At 36.3% G+C, this 20,566-nt stretch overlaps 1 protein-coding gene across 1 annotated transcript; it reads right to left on the reverse strand.

Annotated features, from left to right (window-relative positions):
• Positions 1-667: 667 nt before the first annotated feature.
• LOC133533652 (spondin-1-like) lies at positions 668-18,692 on the reverse strand. Its single transcript, XM_061872680.1, has 7 exons — positions 18,319-18,692; positions 7,190-7,401; positions 3,619-3,723; positions 3,103-3,282; positions 2,361-2,602; positions 1,793-1,944; positions 668-948 (listed from the first exon to the last, which is right to left on the reverse strand). Exons 1-7 carry the CDS (start codon positions 18,491-18,493, stop codon positions 746-748), a joined length of 1,269 nt encoding a protein of 422 aa, XP_061728664.1. The 5' UTR covers positions 18,494-18,692; the 3' UTR covers positions 668-745.
• Between the last annotated feature and the right edge of the window lie 1,874 nt (positions 18,693-20,566).

The raw sequence follows: 20,566 nt of genomic DNA on the forward strand, positions 1-20,566 counted from the left end.
TAACAGCCAAAAAGAAAGGAAAATAAAATAGGTTTTTTCCACACAAAATTGAACCACTTTAATGCACAGACAAGAATTAACGAGCTAATTCGACAACGAATTCGTACTGAATGATTCAAGTGTTTTAATATTTAATTCATAATCTCGCGCACGCCACCGTTTTATCGTCGCGGACCGCTATAAAAGTTCTATCCCTTTACGACTGTCCTTGGTTTACCTTATGTGATTAAATTATTTATTCCTGCGTATCCACTTACTTAGCTACAGGGACTACCCTAGGAGTTCGTTTGGTCTCCCTTTGACCATTGGACACTCTATTCACATGTAGGTACTTACTTATTATATATTTATATGTTTGTTTTCTGGAGGGTTGGGCAGAGATTATGACAATTGATACGATTCTGATACAAATGTGTCCTTTATTTTAGGGTAGGAGAAATTTTAAGTTGCAACTAAATATAAATCAAAATTTTATAACGTTGATATCTGGCACCCACCCACTCGCCAATTCATATTTCTTTAAATATCCTGTATTTAAAATTATATTATCCAATTCAATGATGAAGCATGTTGTTGATATGCATCTGTGGCCACATGGCGAAGCCTGCTTTGCGGATAATTTACATGCTAAGTGGATTCTTTTTAAAGTGGTAATAAATAAAGTTGATTTGTTCCAATTCATATTTAATTGCAATAAGTTTTTAAAATAAGATACGTAAAAGCTATATCAAAATCACATTTTTTTTTATACATGAATCCTACCAAAATATTGCATTTTCGAACAAGAATTAACGCGACCGCAATGTTGTCGCTCCTTCAGAGGGGGACAGTCGCGACCCTCGTTCTGTCTCGCTCGCACAACCGTTCTCGTCCGGAACTTGTCGCCGTAGCCGCAGGTTGTCGAACATGGTGTCCATTCGCTCCAGCTGGATACTAGGCAGTCGTCAGCTGAAACAATACAGTAATTTATTAAAACAAAGGATTATGGAATGGAATAAAGTTTGTGGAATATCGCCCAGCCCAAAAGCATCCGGGCGGACGTGTTTAGTATAGGCAAAGAGTATTTGAAATAGAGATGGATTGTCAAGTTTTAGAACGACATTTGACTTTGATCCTTATTCTTTCACTGATATGTGTTAAATTTGTTAAATATGAAAAACTGGTGTCATCTTACCGGGCATCGGCTTAAGGTTGTGCCGCCATCGGTCGAAACGATGCCGCCATACCGTTGACCTTTGATCTATTAGATGATGCCACTTTTTGGTATCTAACAAATTTAACACATATCAGTGAAAGAATAATGATCAAAGTCAAATGGCGATCTAAAAGTTTTAATCATGTGTCGAAAGATCGCAGTAAATTTACTGTGGCTACAAAGTTTTCTTTTACAATCCACCTGTTTTTCAAATTCTCTTTAGTATAGGGTTTACAGTTGCTCGGAGTAGAGTATGCGCGGAAAGAGAAGAGTCGTGGAATGTATGGGGCTCAACTCAATACTTTCCACGACTCTTCTCTTTCTAAACAGACTCATTCAATCATTGTTTTACCTAACTCCGTAAACATAAAAAAATAAGTACCTACATGTAGTCTACACCTTATTATCTACTTTCCTCTTACTTTCCTCTGACCGTCTTGTCATGCAAATTAAAAAATTTGGTAGGACCAGAGTGCCCATCAGTAATATCAGTATGGAAGCAGATTTAAAGTTCACGTACAAAACTTAGGCACTACTACATCATCCTTGAGATTGCTGCCTTCTGTTGTTGTAAGTTCTTCCAATAAATATACTTACGTTGTATCTTGTTAACTGCGTGGTGCAGACGAGACCTGAAATGACGGGGCAAACGCTTGCCCAGTCCCATCCTGTGGCCTTGAGCTACGGCCAGCACCACATCGTCCATGTTCCTAAGGTCACTACTGAACTCTGCTTCTGTTGTCGTTGTTCTGAAAATATAGGTATGTTTTAGGGCATTTTCATATACGTGTAATCTACTGGCATTGTTTTTATAGCGAGAGTGTTACGCAATAGTGTATTGTGCTATGGATATCCCATGTACTTGGCACATTATTGCTTAACAGTATCCTATTATAGGTGTAAGTAGGTAACCGTATTGAAACGAAATATTACGAAACTCCTTTTAGAATATACCGATTTAGAAAACTACCCAATGGTTTACACGTTACATTCTGTCGAGTTATCGAGCCTTTGATCTAAGAGAACAAGTCAAGATATGTATTTGTCTTGATATAATTGGGTAAAAACAACACGAAAATGCTCTATGCAGTCGTACAGTTCCACTTAAGTTATCCTTACAGTAAAGAGATTGATTAAGAGATAAAAATTATTTCTGATTACTTACGTAGTTGGTGCTTGAGTTACAACGACAACATGATTCTCGGGCGAGTCAGGTGCCGGTGTACCAAACGGCTCTTCTTCTAAATCCATAAGTTCCTCCACTGAGCTCTTTGTCGTCATTTCTTCTGAGTCTGCAATGAATGCCCTGAGTCTTGGGTGCCCTTTACGATCGTTCTTCTTACGTAATTTATTGATTAGTTCCTTTCGTACTAAGTTGTTTATATCGATCGTTGAATATGCTTTAATCTGAAATAATATTAACGAGAAATTAATGATACATTATTCGGTTAAGGAGGCAAACTATTGAAGAACAATGAATGAAGACAGTGTATTTCTCAAGTTACCTAAAGTATTCTGAAAGTCGGGAGTAAATCTGTTGTAACTTACTAGTACATTCTGCAAAATATTCGAATTGACAGGCCCAATTGAGCTAAGTAAATATATTAGATTATGTCGATCTTCATTTCAGATTTACTGTCGAGACTTAAATAAAGTTGTTTTAGTTGTTACTGCTAATGGACCTAAGCCGCACGCCTCAAGAGATAGTTTTAGATTCACCTCGACAGTTTTGATCTCTGATTAGGTGTGTATATTATTAAGACTCTCTTGATGAGTCTCGATAGGACCTTGTCTTATTTTCCATCATCAAGCTGTAATGCGAAACCAACAATTATTGAAATCTCCTTGATAGATGGGTAACGTTGTATCTAAAATGAACGATGTTTTCCTAGAACTGTCCTTTATACCTTATTAAATTCGACTTTAGCGATAGCAGGCAGTTCCCTTAGTGACGGGTAGTAGAAACCAGATGCCGGATGGTTGGGGTAGCGGGGCCTGTGCTTGAATACAGGCTCTGGAGGGTCGTTGTCCCAGCGAGGAGCGGTGAACGTCAGGCCCTGAGCTGCTCCGGCGTCCAATGGATATAGCTGTTATGATACAATATCTACATTAACACTTTCTCGCCAATTTGATTGTATGTAAGAATATTTTTTATTCCATGAACTTTGCATCTAAAAGTCTCTTTGAATTTAAATAGTAAGATCGAAGACGATTTTTGCATTGCTCAAATATGTATCTTCAATGGCAATTTTATCAGCTTGGTGTTGATAGCTACCTATTAACTATTTATCTTCATAGGTGTCTGCATCTGACTTCGACTAATGGTGATTTTCGAGACTCTAATCTAAACGAGACTCTCAAAATTTCGTCTAAACCGGTACAGCGATTTTTTTAAGCGTGCGGTGTATAATGTACCTACTCACATCTAAGGTGATTTGGTCTACCCATGATGAGTCGACACAGAGGTTGAGGCTGTCTACTCCAATGAACCAGTCTGGAGACGGTATAATGCGGGACATCAACGACACCTGAAACAAATGAACGTATCTTTTACTTGGTAGCAACCTACAACGATGCGTTTTTAAATTAATGTAGAGTCTGTGCGGAAAGAGAAGAGTCGTGGCATGTATTTAATTGAGCCCCACACATTCCACGACTCTTTCCGAACAGACTGTAGCCCGAATTTTAATGTTTATGACAACCTTCAATTAAGTGTTTACTTCACAGATAAAGAATATCCATAATGCTTTATATTTTATCTATGGTTTACCCTTTATTAATTGAATTTGCTTGTCCTTCTTCTGAAAACTTAATTGATTGTCATGACAGTGTCATTGTGTTTGAAAATGTTTTTTCTTTTGACTTTATGATTAATACTATAATTCCGTGTTGTTGTGTTTATTTCTTTAACGAGTGTAAACGTTTTTGAATGCTATTTATGAAGCTGCAAGCAACTGCAAGTGTTTTACTTAACGAATCTGATCTAAGTGGACAATTTTTAAATAACACGATGTGCTAAACAGTCGTACAGCCCGTAAACCCTTGCAGCTTCAGTGTACCAAATGTTAAGGAGTTGAGTACTGTTGATTTGCGTAAACATAATTGATGGTTCATAAATTTTGTGAAAAATGCAGTTATTCCAATGTCACTCCATATCGAGTTGCCTGAGGAGTTCAAGGTGAGTAATAAACCTTTTTGTTAAATACCTAGTTACAGTAGCGGCAAATAATTTAACATATTTCAGATATATTTTCGTTATTTTTTTTTGGTAATTTCTCAAAAACGGTTTCGATGTAATTTAAAATATAGGGACGTATGAAAACGATAATTCGATCAACCCAAAAATACCCTAGTTTTTTTAAAATAATTAGTTATCTGAGTTTTCTCAGTAGACCGGTGGGTATAAAATTGTAAATGTAAAAATATAATTTTGCGTATTAAGGTTATAGATTGCATGTAGATTACAGGTATCCAAGCTATGTGAAAATAATTATACCTAGTAACATAGTTCAGAACCACGAGAATATTCGACTGCAAATAATACTTTGCATTAAGCCACTGAAGAGTAATAGAAGTCCCCTTGGGAATAATAAAAATCACAGTATTTTATACTACAGAGACCCAGTAAATTAACGCCACACTATCTCCATATCCCAGTAGGCGAGACCTCAAACTTGTTGGCATAATTATTTATGTAAATTACAAGCGAGTCAAACTATCAGTACTTACGTGAACCCATGTCAGGGTTCGAAGGAAAGGCTAAGTGAGGCCGAAGTCTAATTAACATTGGTGTACACAGATATAGGACTTAAGCGCCATGTATAAAGCTACAAAGATGTTATTCAGAAGACGTATTATGGATGGCGTTATTCACGTTATAAAATAACCATCACTTTCTATCATCACGGGATTGAAAGTGACGCACACCGTTTTATCACGCTGTATTGAATGTCTATCTTTTAACTTATCCTTAAAAGATAGACATTCAACATTGCGGACTTTTTTGTAGACCCATGAAAGAGAGACAACCCCACCATGCGTTGTATTGTTATAGCTCAAAAGGATTAGGCAGCGTTTTCCATTAAAGCTTGCGTTGCGTTTTCGATCAGCGTGATTTTTTCTGACAACATCATCGTATTTCAACCAATTTACACAAAACCTTAACAAATTATACACCTACATTAATTATACATCTTCCTCAAGAATCACTCTATTGATAGGTGAAAGTCGTATGAAAATCTGTTGAGTAGTGTTTAGTTTTGGAGTAGTTTTATAAGATGTAGTGCATTGACGTTTTCCCCTAGACTTGCGGACGCTAGGTTGCGTGGCAGTCGTGCACATAGCGAATAGGACAACATGCTTAAAATAGGGTCACCTCTCTCTGCATCTGACTGTACCTCTTCTTTTGGCCTCCCCTGTTTCCCTGTTTTCTTCACAACTCCCTTATAAAACGCTTTTGATAAATTCGTCGTATACTTATTTATATACTTCCACATAAATATGATAAGGTATCTAAAGCAAATTTTATTATTAGGAGGACTTAGGTAGACGAGGGTGGCTTTCCTTGGCAGAATTAGTTATTGTACACGTTCCTCTGTAATACCTAGCCATTTGAGAAACCCTTTTCATCTGTCTGGCGTTGTATTACAAACGTAATTATACGGGATAGCCCGTCATACGGGTAAAACTAACATGTCTGCTGCTGTTAAGATTGCCTTTTCAATTCTATTCCATATATTAGGTAGATGATACTAAAAATCTTATTTTATCACACCAAATCGCAAAAGCTCAAAAACTGATGAGGAAGTTGCATTTTATCCACAACAGTTTTTTTTTTATATGATACTTCGGTGGCAAACAAGCATACGGCCCGCCTGATGGTAAGCAGTCTCCGTAGCCTATGTACGCCGGCAACTCCAGAGGAGTCACATGCGCGTTGCCGATCCCAAACCCGACCCCCCCTCGTTGAGCTCTGGCAACCTTACTCACCGGCAGCAACACAACCCTATGAGTAGGGTCTAGTGTTATTTGGCTGCTGTTTTCTGTAAGGTGGAGGTACTTCCCCAGTTGGGCTCTGCTCTAGATCTGGAATGACATCCACCGGCTGTGCCCTACCACACAAAGGGAGATGACATTCACAATGCCCATACCTCTCTTTTGGAAAAGTTATAATTTAATCACTATTAAAACTAATTATATTGTTTATTTTTCAATCATGTAACTTTTACTATGTAGGTACAATAAAATACAACACAAAGTCAAGGGAGTTTTCTTAATAGTGTTTATACATCAGTCCGTAAGTCGTATTCCTAAAAATAATGTTTACCTTCTTATATTAAGGTACCTGCGCCAAAGACGGGCCATCGTTGTTTTATATCTTATGTTTAATATGAACTTGCAGTTTTGTCTATGGTACTAACGAACATGGACGCGTGTTATAAAAGTCTGAAATTTTGAAAGTAGGCTAGCTTCAGACCGGGATTCTTTGGCGCAGGTACAGTGAGCTGCGAAATCACATGGAGAAATTATGAATGAATTCATTGATAAAGTCGCCATGCACTTTTACGACTGATGCATGATGGCACCTTACTGCTGTAAATCGGTTTGTTTTTCGATAAATAAACAGTCTAATTTCAGGGTAAATCAATACAGACAGACATAGTCCAGCAGTGTTCAGGATTATTTCAAATTAAGTTTTTTTTACCCCACGTGGGTAACAAACAAGCATACGGCCCGCCCGATGGAAAGTGATGAGGGCCGGTCTACTAACCAGATGGCTTGACGGCCTCCTAGCCTAGTCAGTAGTGACCCTGTCTACGAAGCAGGTTCCGGGTTTGAATCACGGTAAGGGCATTTATATGTGTGATGAACATGGATGTTTGTTCATTAGTCATGGGTGTTTTCTTTGTATTTAAGTACCTATGTATGTACGTGGGACTGGGTCGATCTGTGTAAAATTGTCCTATAATATTTATCTATTTTTTATTTACTAACCATACTGTGTTCAGCGTCCACAAACACCGTGTTCACAGTCTCGCCTACGCCGGCCGCTATTCTCGGAGACGAGAACTGGTCGTACACTCGCGGCTCGTCGTCGCCTTCCTCAACCAGTGCGTCTAGTTTGCCGAACTGGGCGAACTGGCGAACTGAAGGGCGGGCGGTGTCTCCTATACGGAATAGGGCGTAGGGCGCACTGTGGGATTGACCTGGAACACGGAAAATTACAAGGAAATGAAGTCTTGACTTTAATAAAAATATTCGAGAAGAATACAAACGAATAGAAAAGATGTATCAGTATGAAAGATGATACGAAAAGTCACATGACTTAAGTTCATTACTTAAGTTCCGATTGGCGTTTTTTTATCAATAACTTGTCATATTGTCCTGTTGTTAGATTGTCGCGCGCTAGGCTCTCCGAAACATGTCACGCGAGTGACTAAAAAACACGTGAATGAAGTCGTAAAATTATCTTAACTTACAAAATGCATATCTTATGTCCCATTGAATATGTTTTTACTCTTTTTTGTAAGCTATTGTAATGCAGGAAAAGTTAGTAAACTACGCTTATCCAGCTCACCTTAGCTTTTACCGAGCTTGAGACCACTGCGCCGGGAGTTATGCAAATCAGGCCATTTCTTGGCTTTTATGACCGCAGTCCGCTCTATCCTAATTATGGAGCGATGTTCGCGTAAGGCTTAGTGGGTTTAACCTTAATTAAAACAATTTAAAATTAAGAGCATACGAATCATACTAAGCTTAAGTGGGACTGGGCTGGACATGTCTGCCGCATGCACCTTGAAAGGTGGGTCAAAATGGTTACCAAGTGGGACCCACGGAACACCATAGATGGTGCTGGCTGGGGTGCAGGCAGGCCGAAAAGGAGATGGCGGGACGACTTGGACGTATTTTATCCGAATTGGTGGGAAACTACAAAATACAGGGTTGAGTGGAGTGGGACACTAAATTAGGCTAATAAAAAAAATATATACTACCCGTTTTTGATTATTGGGACGATGACTACATGTTGATTTTTATAACAAGTTCTATTTACTATACAATTTACCACAACAAATTGAACATTAAAAATATACAGGGCGCTGCAAGACTATGGGACATCAAGGGAAAGTACCTTAAATATCGTCGATGGGATATTTTGTTGAAAGTAGACTTTATATTATTTTTAAAAGTCAGTAATTCTGCATTTTCTAAGAATTACTTGCTTCGAGCATTTAGTTAATTAATTTACAAAAAAATACTTAATTGACTTAGGCAGTTTCATGTATGTTACTGTACTTTGATTAAAATTATTAATTTCACGTTGCTCCTTTCTTTTAAGATACTATGTTACTTAAGAAGATTTATTATTTTTTGTCCATTCTTCCGATTGGAATCATAAAAGTAGGGGAGATTTTTTTTCACATTTAAGTCGGTTCGATTCCCAGACGAAGCAAGTAATTCTTAGATAATCTTTAAATGCAGAATTACTGGCTTTTAAAAATAACATAAAGTCTTCTTTCAGCAAAATATCCTATCTACGATATTTAAGGTACTTCCCCTTGATGTCCCATAGTCTTGGGACGCCCTGTATAGAAATTATAAAAATATCTCCATATTTCCATATAACATAACTAACTTTTATTACCTTTACTTATACTGACTCAACTGTCAACTATATATGACAATAGCCCTTCGTAAATTGTATTACAACTTTGCATCCATTAAAATTCAATTATAAAATTACGAGTCTTACCACATTTCAAGAATGCCACAGAATATTAATAAAGCTCAGAGGAATTTAATTATTCTGTAATTTTGCTATAAAATAACTGTATAATATTAAAGTTTTCTAGATTAACATTTTTGAGCTAATTCTCTTATATTCACGTAAAATGTGTCTTTTTATTAAGTATTAATTTGGCTGTAGTAATGTAATTTGCCAGTCATATTATAATTTTATTACAAGTTGCTAACTGATAATAAAACTAGTTAGGTAATTTCAAGCTTGTGTTGTACTCGTATTGTACTGTCGTGAAAAAGTTAAACCAATTTGAACCTGATTCGTCAATACCTAAGTCTATTGAATTGCTTCGTCATACAATGCTACATACGAATATTGTGAATATCAAGAACCGTAAAGGAAACCAATTGAAGATAAGCTTTTAGGTAATATTATTGTGTACTATACCTATCGTTGTTATTAATGATATTATATACCAATTAAAGAGAGTTGGTGTATTTTATACAATGCTAATTAGTTGAAATTGATGAAGATTATCAGGCTGATTGATATCATGCTCTCTTTGTAAATAATTAATAAACCCAAAAGAACACGTTCATTTGGGCTTTCAATGACAAATTTAATTTAGTATATTCAGACATACAAAATGAAAAGCTTCTTGGCTGATATTTCTTTTCTAACAGAGCCAAGAGTTAAGTTGACAACCCTAAAAGCAAAAACCCATTAATAATTTCGTAAAAACCCCAAAAGCTCCGTACACCCCTGCAGTCCCCTATGAAATGTAATTTATTTACTTTACAATATACCAGATTCCTTCTAAATCCTTACAAGTCTCTCCACCCCCGAGTGTTTACACAAAAATGACGTCGGCGCACAAAACAAATTATATTTGTGTGTAGCATACAACTATTTCCTATGGCAAATCCATTTGATCTTGTTCTGTCTACACGTTAGGGCTGTCACAAACTTTTTATTGTATTCTACTTGAGTCTCGGGGAAGTCAAAGTGAAAATAAATAGTATTAAATATGTCTTAATATCATAATCTACTTTTATTTTAATGGCGAGTTATTTGATGTTGTGAAAATATTATTTTATAATGAACAGTAATTAAACTATACTGACCTATGTAAACATAATATACGAGTATTTATAATTCAGATTTATTTATTATTATGTATTTGTTATTCATTATGATTGAATTGTTAACATTCTGTAATTTTCAGTAAAATAAGTCACCCCAAAACTTATTTTACAGTATTTATTTGTAAAATAAAACAGTTGCTTTTTTGTAGATAGAAAAACTGTAACCGATATAAGCTGTTTGAATCCAGTATTTTATTTTTCATAAAAGGAATTTAATGCCCTCTAAGTAACGTGCCATCCCTGGCTCCCTCTTTTTGATTGAAAACAGACAAAAGACGTTTTTTGCCTCGAAAAGAACAAAATGCCTTTCAAATGCCCGCGCTGGAGATTTATATCCGGAGATAATTCAATATCGCCTTTCATAAAATAATGGAGACGGCATCGTTTCGGCTTAAAAAGACGTTTCATATTTTTTAGGTGTTTTTTGTGGAGTTTATTAATGAAATATCTTTGTCTTGTGGCGTTTATCTTTGTTTATCCGTAGATAGTACACTGTTGTATTATACAGATTAAACTCACTGAAATTATTGTGCAAAAATATCACGAAAAAAATTGGCTGTTTCATATATTTTGGCTGTATGACCTTGACATTTTCTATGGGAGAGTAAACTTTTTTGCGCGATTTCGTTGTTGGTCCCATAGTAAAAGTTGCATAGTATGACTTACATATACAGGGTGCTCGCGAGGAACCCATATAACTTTACCAGCATATAGCTGAGGTCGTAATAATTAAAAAACATTATATAAACATAGGTCGAAATTAGATTTTTAACTTTTTTAACTTTTCATACAAATTAAATAAATTATTTTTGGTTCACCAGTAACACAATGCCTTAGGACGAGCTGGCAACGTTTGTTATTGTCTCTATCTCTTTTCACTAGAACGGCAAGTAAGTCACATAGACATTTCTTGTCAAACAAATTATTTCAAACCAGAATGTACATAATGTGCAATCGGATCTCTTTACCTATGTATGATTTACTTATTTAAGGCTTGCCACACACTAGTATTTCCGCCCGCAGGATTATGATAATTATGAATATTATGATCAACCACCGGCGATTTAAATCGTAGTTGTACAGTCGACGTCAAAAATATGTTTACAATTTTTCACCTTATTTCTTTGTAATTAGGTTCAAAAGTGTAAACATATTTTCAATCTGTAAGTCAATATCTGGCAGTGTTGTCAGAACACTGTAGAAAGGGAAGAAAGAAGAGAAAGAAAAGAAAAGACTTCACGAAATGTAAACATTGCCTTTTTTCAGCGAGAATCGCCTCTTGTTGTTAGATGTAACTAAAAATAACATTTAAACTACATAAGGAGAACAACATAACTACGATTCTTATCAAAAAACTTAAATACTCTTAAAATGGTTTTAACTTTTACGGTTGCTTTCGCCACTCTTCAAGGTAAAAAATTTTCAAAGTGGGATCCTCCCTTGTCAACACATAAATTTATTCTTGTACGCATTTGTTGGTTTAGTTGAGCTGGCCAGTCTTTCAGGTTCTGAGCGGCTTCCGTGATTTTTAGGATCAATTCTTCCCTTGAATTAATTGGTTTTGAATAGACCATATTCTTCATAGTGCCCCATAGATAAAAATCTAAAGGGGTTAGATCTGGTGATCTCGGAGGCCACTGTATCGTTGGAGATCCTCGACCAATCCATCTATTTGGAAACTGTTGGTTAAGATAATCCCGTACCACGAGACCATAATGGGGGGGAGCTCCGTCGTGTTGAAACCACATTAAACGCCGAGTCTCCAAATCGATGTCTTCGAGGAGAATGATCAAGTTGTTTCGCAAAAAATGTAGGTAGCTTTCTGAATTTAGTCTAGCAGGGAGCTCCACCGGCCCTATCAATTTATCGTCAATAATGCCTGCCCACATATTGACTGAAAATTGATGTTGGTGCGAGGATTCCCTGATTGCGTGCGGGTTTTCCTCCATCCACATATGACAGTTGCGTGAATTGAATACCCCTGATCTCGTGAATTGAGCTTCATCAGTCCATAAAATAGTTTTAAGGAAATTTGGGTTCTGAAGAAGTTTTTGATTAATTCTCTGACAGTAGGCAAGTCTTGAAAAGCCGTCGTTTTCGATCAGTCCCTGAACTTTTCTGAGGTGGTAAGGATAAAGACCATACTTTTTCCAACATCGCCACACGGTGAGGTCGCTGACCCCACACATCATGCCTACGCGTCTAGTTGACAAGGAAGGATCTTCCGTAATTAAATTAAGAAGCCTGTCTTCAGTCGCGTCATTCAATCCCACAGCTCGCTCGGAGTTGTGCGGCCGAATTCCTCTTTCTCGCAATTGTCGAAACATGTCCGTAATCGTAGAATAATGGGGCACACGCCGATTAGGGTATCTTCGCCGGTACTCCTCAACGGCCTGCACGGAGTTACCGTTGCAGAAGCCGTACGTAAAAATAATATCTGCGACATGTTCTGGTGGGAATGTACGTGGCATTGTCGGTATACTTTTTCTTAAATGTACTTTTTGGTCTTCAAGCAATGCAACAAAAATATGACATTTAAAGGAAGTCATAATTAATAAGTCAAAGTAAGAAAAAATAAAATCCTAGGCAGCCATCTAGCTGTAGATACATATCACTAGAACTAAGTACCTATTGCATGGATCCAAAAGTTAAAAATATCGCACTGTGAAAATAAATGTTTTAAGTACGCATTAAAATTATTACCAGTCTATTATTGTCGATACGTAAATAATTTTAGTGATATTTTATCAATCTTCATGGATTATGATACATACTGGCCACTTGGAAATTTCCTTCGAGTGTGTTTTATAAGTACTTTAAATAATGACATCAGTCACATGAACGATGGGTGACATTGTTGGTATTGATTCTAATATCAATATGATGTCTCACGTTTATAACATTTATTTAAACAGTGCGACGAATAATAATTTTCCTAATAATTGGACAAATCGTGCGGTTTAACTTAGACGGCAGACTTTTTAATCAGTGGAAAGGAGAGTAAATTGGTTTTTTAGTGCTGCTCAGTGAAAAATGTATTAAGGATGCTGTAATAGAAAATACTGCGAGTACTAATACTGAAGCAGTATCTAGTTGAGTGGTTACGGATTCACGGATTCTACGAAGTGCACGTAGACGAACAAGCTGGTAGAATGAGAAGGGTACCTATTGCAATTCCTGACAGTGATCATACTTTTTTGTTTGTAGGGTAATAAATAAATAATCTTATTAAAATTTGTGTTACTTTATTTAGCTTTAATACAATCAAACAATAATGGTATGGGTAATAAAAACACTTCGAACTGTTTATTTAGTTTCATGTGTAGTTTTCACGATTTAAACTGAATAGGTGTCCAATTTTTAACCGAAGTAGCAAAAACTTAGCTTCGTTGTTCTGCCATCATAAGAAATCAATCGATCATTAAGAAATATGCATTCTTATGAATAAATACGTGTCACTTCAAAATAAAACTAAGACGGTTAAATTTATCAATTCTTGGGCGTTAAGTAATTTTGTTTATCAATACTTCACTAATACCATTGTTTTAGTCGTGGACTTAACAAAAGCAATGATCATTGATCATACTTTGGATTAAGTGATAGAATTTTAAGATTCTATGTATTTATTTTCAATGACACATGTCGATGATAGTGACAGGAACGAGCTTCTGCAATTTACGTCAGACAGATAATGTGATGCGGTCTTGCAACGTCGCTATCCTAAAGGTGCATTATACTGGATTTTTTCTTAAATAAAAAATATTAATTACTCGCAAACTAAGCCGAATCCAGTTTACTTTATATGACATTTTATTTTCTAAAGATGGTCAAGAACATGGTGGTAAAGTTATATGGGTTCCTCGCGAGCACCCTGTATATTCACCCCGTAAATTATTGCAGGAGACTAAATAAACAGCCTGTATAAACATCTTGTTTTGTGAGATATCATTGCACAATAATTTCAGTGAGTTTAAATTAAAAAAAAAAAAAATCTGATACGCACTGAGTCGGAGTAAGCTAGTTGTCGTGCATTTTCAATAACAAAGTGTACAGATGTCATCATTATTGTCAATTTTCTATGAAAATATGATGTTTTTAATTGATCTATTCAAATCAGTGTAAAGTTAGTTAAGGCGGACTCTAATAAAATAATATAGTAGGCACAAAGTATTCTTAGAATTGTGCTTAAACGTATTTAGACTTCCTAAAAGTCGAAAGGTTTGCTTTTTTTCCGCATTAAGTTTACAATCAGGTCATCAGATAGCGCTCTGTAGAGGTAGGAACAAATAAATACAGTCTTATCTTAACGCCACCAAATGTCTCTTGAGTGCTTCAAGCAAACGTTACAAAGTTACATTTGCGGTTAAGGTCGTCTTTATATCGGATGGGGATTCATACGCTTAAAATTTCATGATGATTGACTTACAACTATCGATCTATCTAATAAGAAATGTACCAAAGATATACACCGTGGGCTGGTAAAATCCGACAGATTTCAACCACTCATTCCTGAGGTCATAAAGAGCAAAACATGTTACATGATTTTTGTCAAATTCCGCATATTTTTTTTGCGTTTTCTGCATACGAGATGTTAAGTATTTATTTTTACATCTTGGCCAAAAAAAAAAACAATGAATAAGTAAAGATTTTCTATGTTAACATATAAAATTTTCGAGTTTTCTTTAAAACGAGTTTTATTATGTCTGTTAGTAGGTATGTGTAAACCAACGTTGTAGTCAAAAAGTGGCAGCGTTGTAGCCAAAAAGGCGTTTTCACTATGTTACCTATTAGGGCCTACGCTAGCTGACACGGACGCCCGCCGCGTGCGCACGCACGCGGGTGCTATTTGTAGGTGAAATCCGCCGCACGCGTCCGCTTCAGTTAGCGTCGCTCATACTATTTTTCGTTAACCCGCTCGTCCGCTCCGTGCACCCGCGCCAGCTAGCGGAGGCCCTTACAGATACAATTTTTTCACAAGAGTTGACATTATTTAGCTCCAAAACAAGACCGATTAAAAAAAAAACATGACATTTTAGTCTCTAAATGCGGTCAAGAACCTTCAAAATCTGCCGGGTTTTACCAGCCCACGGTGTACATGTCACCTGTCAAATAATTAATGTATCCCATTACCATCGTATATATGCCAGTTTTGTTAATGATTGGCGCTGTGTCCAGTGTAAAGGGTACTTAACAGGAAACTTGGTATTTTTACCACCCGGTCGCCATATTGGATTGTTTCATTAATTACGTTGAATGAAAATACGACACACGGAGTGGGCCAATTGGATTTTATCTGTGGACTGCGATCTTTCAGCTATTTTCGAAGAATTTCTTTAGTAGCCATTTATTGTTGTCGAAACAAAGACGTTTTTATTATAGTAATTGGTTGGGACAAGGTTTTACCGCTATTTCCGAGTTAATTTACTCTGCGGAAAAAGACGAAAAACACATTTTGTCCTATTGAAATGACTTGCATGTTTTTTTGAATGCAAAAAAACTTATTTTTTTGTTGTTCTCTCCCGTAAGAAAGAAAGCAAGCAGATGTTTAATAGTTATTTGTTTTATAAGGGGGCAAAGTTATTGTTTAACCGCGCGTGCTAATATTGCTACCCGAGCAAGTGAACGATTCCAAAATTTAACCACGAGCGTAGTGAGTGGTTCGAGAAGTAGAATCTTGAGCGTTGCGAGGGTTTCAAGGCATTAGGGTTCAACAAACTTTACCTCCGAGTGAAACACAAAAAATTTCAGGACACCAACGCAAGGAAAATACGAACTATGAGATACCAAAAAAAAATTAAACCAAACCAAAATATCATTTAAAAGTCAATTTTACCAACTAACATAAGGAAACAACTGAAAAATTGCATTTGATTACTTTGCCCCACATGTGGATAAAATGCGTCTTTCTCATGAGTTTTTGAACAATTAAGAGGGCCTTAACCCAGTTGGTGCGGTAAAAAAAAAATGGTTTAACACTAATTAACCTGATTAGACTAATTAACTGGTTTCATGATTATTTCAAACATGATTAAGTGGTGCAATGAAATCTTATAAATCACTGAAAAATCTTGTGATATTGTACCTATACCCGAAATGAGTTGCCGTTGTGATTGTATGTGTTAAACATTGTATTCCATCTTATTGTACAAATGTACACGGTAAAACTATAAGTGATTTCTGTTCTATTCTATTCTACAGGTTCAACTAGTACATGTAGTGGCTCAAAAAGAGTGGTTAGGTACCACAAACATGCTTATTTGATGCAATGAACTCATATACAATCACAGTTGCAACCAATAGAGTTAATCAGGTATCAAAAAAAAGTTTATTCACTTATATCAAAAATAATTTGAAATAGAGGTGGATTGTCAAAGAAAACTTTGTAGCAACAGCAAATTTATTCGTGTGTCGAAAGATAGCAGTAAATTTACGTGACAATACACCTCTAAATTTCAAATTGTCTTTGCTAATATAAATGAAATTATCTTGTAATCTTCTATTGTAATATGTTCATTTATATTCTAGCCATAGAATGGGAATATAACTAAAAATCAATTCGTTTATTTGATTTCAAAATCGTTTTTAAATCATTCGCATAGGCTGGTAACGTAATAGCGCATTTTAAGCCACATATATTTTTATAGCTTTTTTTATTTTTTATTAGCCTATTTTGTGTCCCACTGCTGGGCAAAGGCCTTCCCTGTCTTCCGTCACTCGTCACGGCTTTGTGTATGCTCCCGCCAGTCGCCACGAAATGAGTCCAGGTCGTTTCGCCATCTCATTTTTTTGCCTGCCTCTGCCTCGGGTGCTCTGTGGTGCCCATTCGGTCACTATTTTGGCGCATCTGTCCGGGTGCATCCTACAGATGTGTCCCGCCCAATCCCATTTGAGCTCGGCGGTCTTCACACCCACATCTGCGATACCAGTTTTGGAGCGCAGCTCTGTGTTCCTTATCCGATCGATTCTATGGACTCCAATACTTTTTATAGCTATGGATAATAAATGACGCGCAGATGTGCATCAGCAGAAAAGTAACGCGAACATTTGGAACATTCGCGATAAGAGGTGTCAGCTAAATAAAAGTAGGGTAGAGCGGGGCATGTTGGGCAGTCACTTCAATTGAGCAATTAAAAAATCTTGGACTCAATACACGCCAGGCTGGAACACTAAATCACAAAAAGATAGGATTGGTGAAATTCATACATTGACCCATCGCAAGTTCAATGATTTAGATTTTTTTGAACTTATTGAGCTTCAGTATAATTTCTCTTAGATTTGCGATTATAAATGCCACAGGGACCTTTGATATGTACATTATTTATTGAGCTTAGAATAAATTTAAAAGTGGAAAAATTACTGCCTTGGGTGAGACTTGAACTCACGGCCTCTGGATCTGAATCTGGAGTTCAAGTCTCACCCAAGGCAGTAATTTTTCCACTTTTAAATTTATTCTAAGCTTAATAGCATCGTTCGCAGACGTTTCTGCTAGTTAAAAAATAATTTATTATTTATTGATTTAAAACACCAAATTGAACACAGATCTTTTGTACCTGTTTAATAAGAATGTATTTTGCAACTTTCGATTTGAACTTACCTCACTAACTATGAGCATATCTGAGTTTTATTACTTGAGAAAATTTTGCTGTTGTGTTGTGTTTATTTATACGTACAATAAGAATTGTGTCTGATGAGGTTTTGTCCTAAATAAATTCTAATTCTATCAAATTCAGACAATTTGACTTTTTCAAGACCCAATGTTCACTGTGTTAAGTCATTACAAAGAGGTGATCTAAAATGTGCTCAACATGTCCCGCTCTACCCTATACTAATTATTTACCGCGTCTATACGATTTACAAATAAAGATTGATAATGAAGTGACAATGGATTTATGACTTAAAACATCATACAAGATAATTTAAACTAATATTAAGGCGTAGATTCTAAATCCATTTATGTGAATCATCGTGAAAGCTTGTTTTTTTAAAACCCTTGTCGGTGGATAGAGAATATTTAAAAAAAATCTCTCCCTCTCTATTCTCTAACATAAATAAATATATACGACATACCTACATCTACATATATTATAGATCAAATGACGATGTTGATGGTCTGCAGAGGTCTTGTAGTTATTTTGCATAGCATATTAGTATTAACTGACTTCAATCAAAATAGTGACCGAGTATAATAATAAAAGTGTGCTGGACATAGTCATTAAAAAAAATAGAAACCCTTTGCTTACCAAACACGGGAGACCATTGCGCCTTAGGCCAGTTGTCGGGAAAGTCCTTAGGAAATGTCTCCTCGCTCCACAGGGTACGAACGGTCACTCTATACGCAGCCACATCGTCGTCATCACAAGCCGAACAAGCACAGATAAAAAGCAAAATGGCCGCCGCGTGCCGGCTGGTTCCCATTTTGAAAAAGTTTCAGTTATAAGGCGTGTCGTTGTTCTTTTGTTTACCTATGCTTATTTAGAAAAACCGCATGTTGCCGGTCGTTACAGCACGTTTCCGCACCGGCGCGTGCGGCTGCGATGGGCGGGCGCAGTTGACTTTTCTATTTTGGAATCACGTCGTTCGTGGACGGAAATAAACACGGGCAACGTACGAATATTATTTTGAATTATTTGGAATCTGAATGTATGTTGGTTCTACGGGAAGTTTGTAATAAAAATGTAAGTAGGTAATTAAATTTTACCTATAAATCAAAATAATATTTACAGTACAAATGGTGCTATATTACCGCCCTAGTGCGGTAGTTGGCACTATAAGCGCCTATGTTGAAAATTTAAAGGGCCATATGTACTGTAAATCGTTGTACGCTTCACTTGCGAATTGGTAATTCGCAACTCGTGCCGATTTAAAACAGTTTCTTCGGTCGTGTTTTAATTTATCTCCACTCGTTGCGAATCTCCTACTTTTCGCACTTGTATCGTAGTCTATTGTCAAACATGACGAGGCCCTTATTCTTTTTATAACAGAATATTTAAGGACCCAGTTTGTTTTCCGCTATAACTTCAAAATTTCATTTTCTAGTTTTGTTCTACGTAAGATAATAAAACTACTTCGCAAGCAAAGTGGCCTCTAAAAATATACCCCAATAAAACCTAAATCCAATATTGATATCATTCCTTCCACTTACGTAATGCTAGGCCTATAACAATAATTTTCTTACCTTTAATAATTCAGTATCGAGTGGTGTCAGGTGCGGTTTTTCCAATAATTTCACCCTTAAATAAGGGTGTTTTTCTGAACCCTTCCACGTCCGGGCCTGATTGATTGATAGTAGTTTAAGATAAGATGGAATCTGGGACTGAAAGGAGTTTTAGTTGCGCGGAAATTAGATTGTCTCGGTAAGGTCTTTTGGATACCTATAGGAAAAGTACTTAAATTTGATGTTCGTCTGTATAGTTTTGTACACAAAAGAAAATGTACAAAAGGCGGACTTAATGCTACGAGGCATTCTCTACTAGTCAACCTTAGTTGTAAGCGGTGCAACAATCATATTTTAATTATAAAACAAAGTAGGTACTTTTACACAACTCATACAACTAAATAAATACAAGTAATATACATAAGTAAACAACATCTCACACATCTCTTGCTCCACGGAACCGAACGCTGACAAGTAACTTCAGTCATTCGATATTCAAATAGGTTTTTATTTGTACGTATAATTATTATTATTATCGGCCCCAAAAGTTGTTTTGAACAGCGCGCCGGCAATATTCAGTAAATTATGTTTGTTTCCGTATCGGTTTCCCATTATCATTTGTCCGACGACATTATTTTAATTGTGGTACTTTGTTTCATCGCAGTTCTGAGTTTTCAGTTTCAGGAAATCTGATGTCAAATTATGAAAATTTCATTGTCCTCTAAGTTGATAATCATAAAATACTGTTATATATAGCATGATACCACGACTTACTTTCTGGTTTTAGGCACCAGTCCGAAAGGGCGTGGGTTCGTATCCCACCGCTGTCACCATGTAGTAAAACACGCGAGCTAGTTCAACACTGATTTATTATCTAAAATGCAGGGAGGTACAGTATCTTACAAATACCCTTAACTAATATACTACACAGACAATTTTATCAAGTTAAATATGTAGGTCGTACTAAATAACTTTTACCATAGGATGTTCATTTAAGTCGCGAAAGCTCGCGACTGTCCCGTATTGGATTTGTTTAATTACTTGTAAGATATAACTAATTTTAAAAGTAACCATTCACTTAAAATTTGATTTTGCAACCTCATTATGTACGACATATACGGATATTGCGTATTGAAATGTGTTTATGTACGAGTATCTTAAATAATGCTGGCCATCATATTTCAAGGAAATTTTGAAAGCGAATTTGACCCATGAAGACCCTTGAGGACCCTCAAGATTACCTAAATCAAACTTAAAGTGCGTGTGAGACCGCGGCAAGTCATTAGAGTGGTCCATACGCTGTGATGTTACCCGGACATGTCTCGACCCGTCCT

Source organism: Cydia pomonella, unplaced genomic scaffold, assembly GCF_033807575.1.
Source record: "Cydia pomonella isolate Wapato2018A unplaced genomic scaffold, ilCydPomo1 PGA_scaffold_188, whole genome shotgun sequence".
NCBI lineage: Eukaryota > Metazoa > Arthropoda > Insecta > Lepidoptera > Tortricidae > Cydia > Cydia pomonella.

Coding starts and splice junctions, on each gene's coding strand:
- LOC133533652 (XM_061872680.1), bottom strand. CDS start 18,493: ATGGGAACCAGCCGGCACGCGGCGGCCATTTTGCTTTTTATCTGTGCT. Junction 7,402..18,318: donor GCAATGGTCTCCCGTGTTTG/GTAAGCAAAGGG, acceptor TCCGTGTTCCAG/GTCAATCCCACAGTGCGCCC. Junction 3,283..3,618: donor TAGACCAAATCACCTTAGAT/GTGAGTAGGTAC, acceptor GTATCATAACAG/CTATATCCATTGGACGCCGG.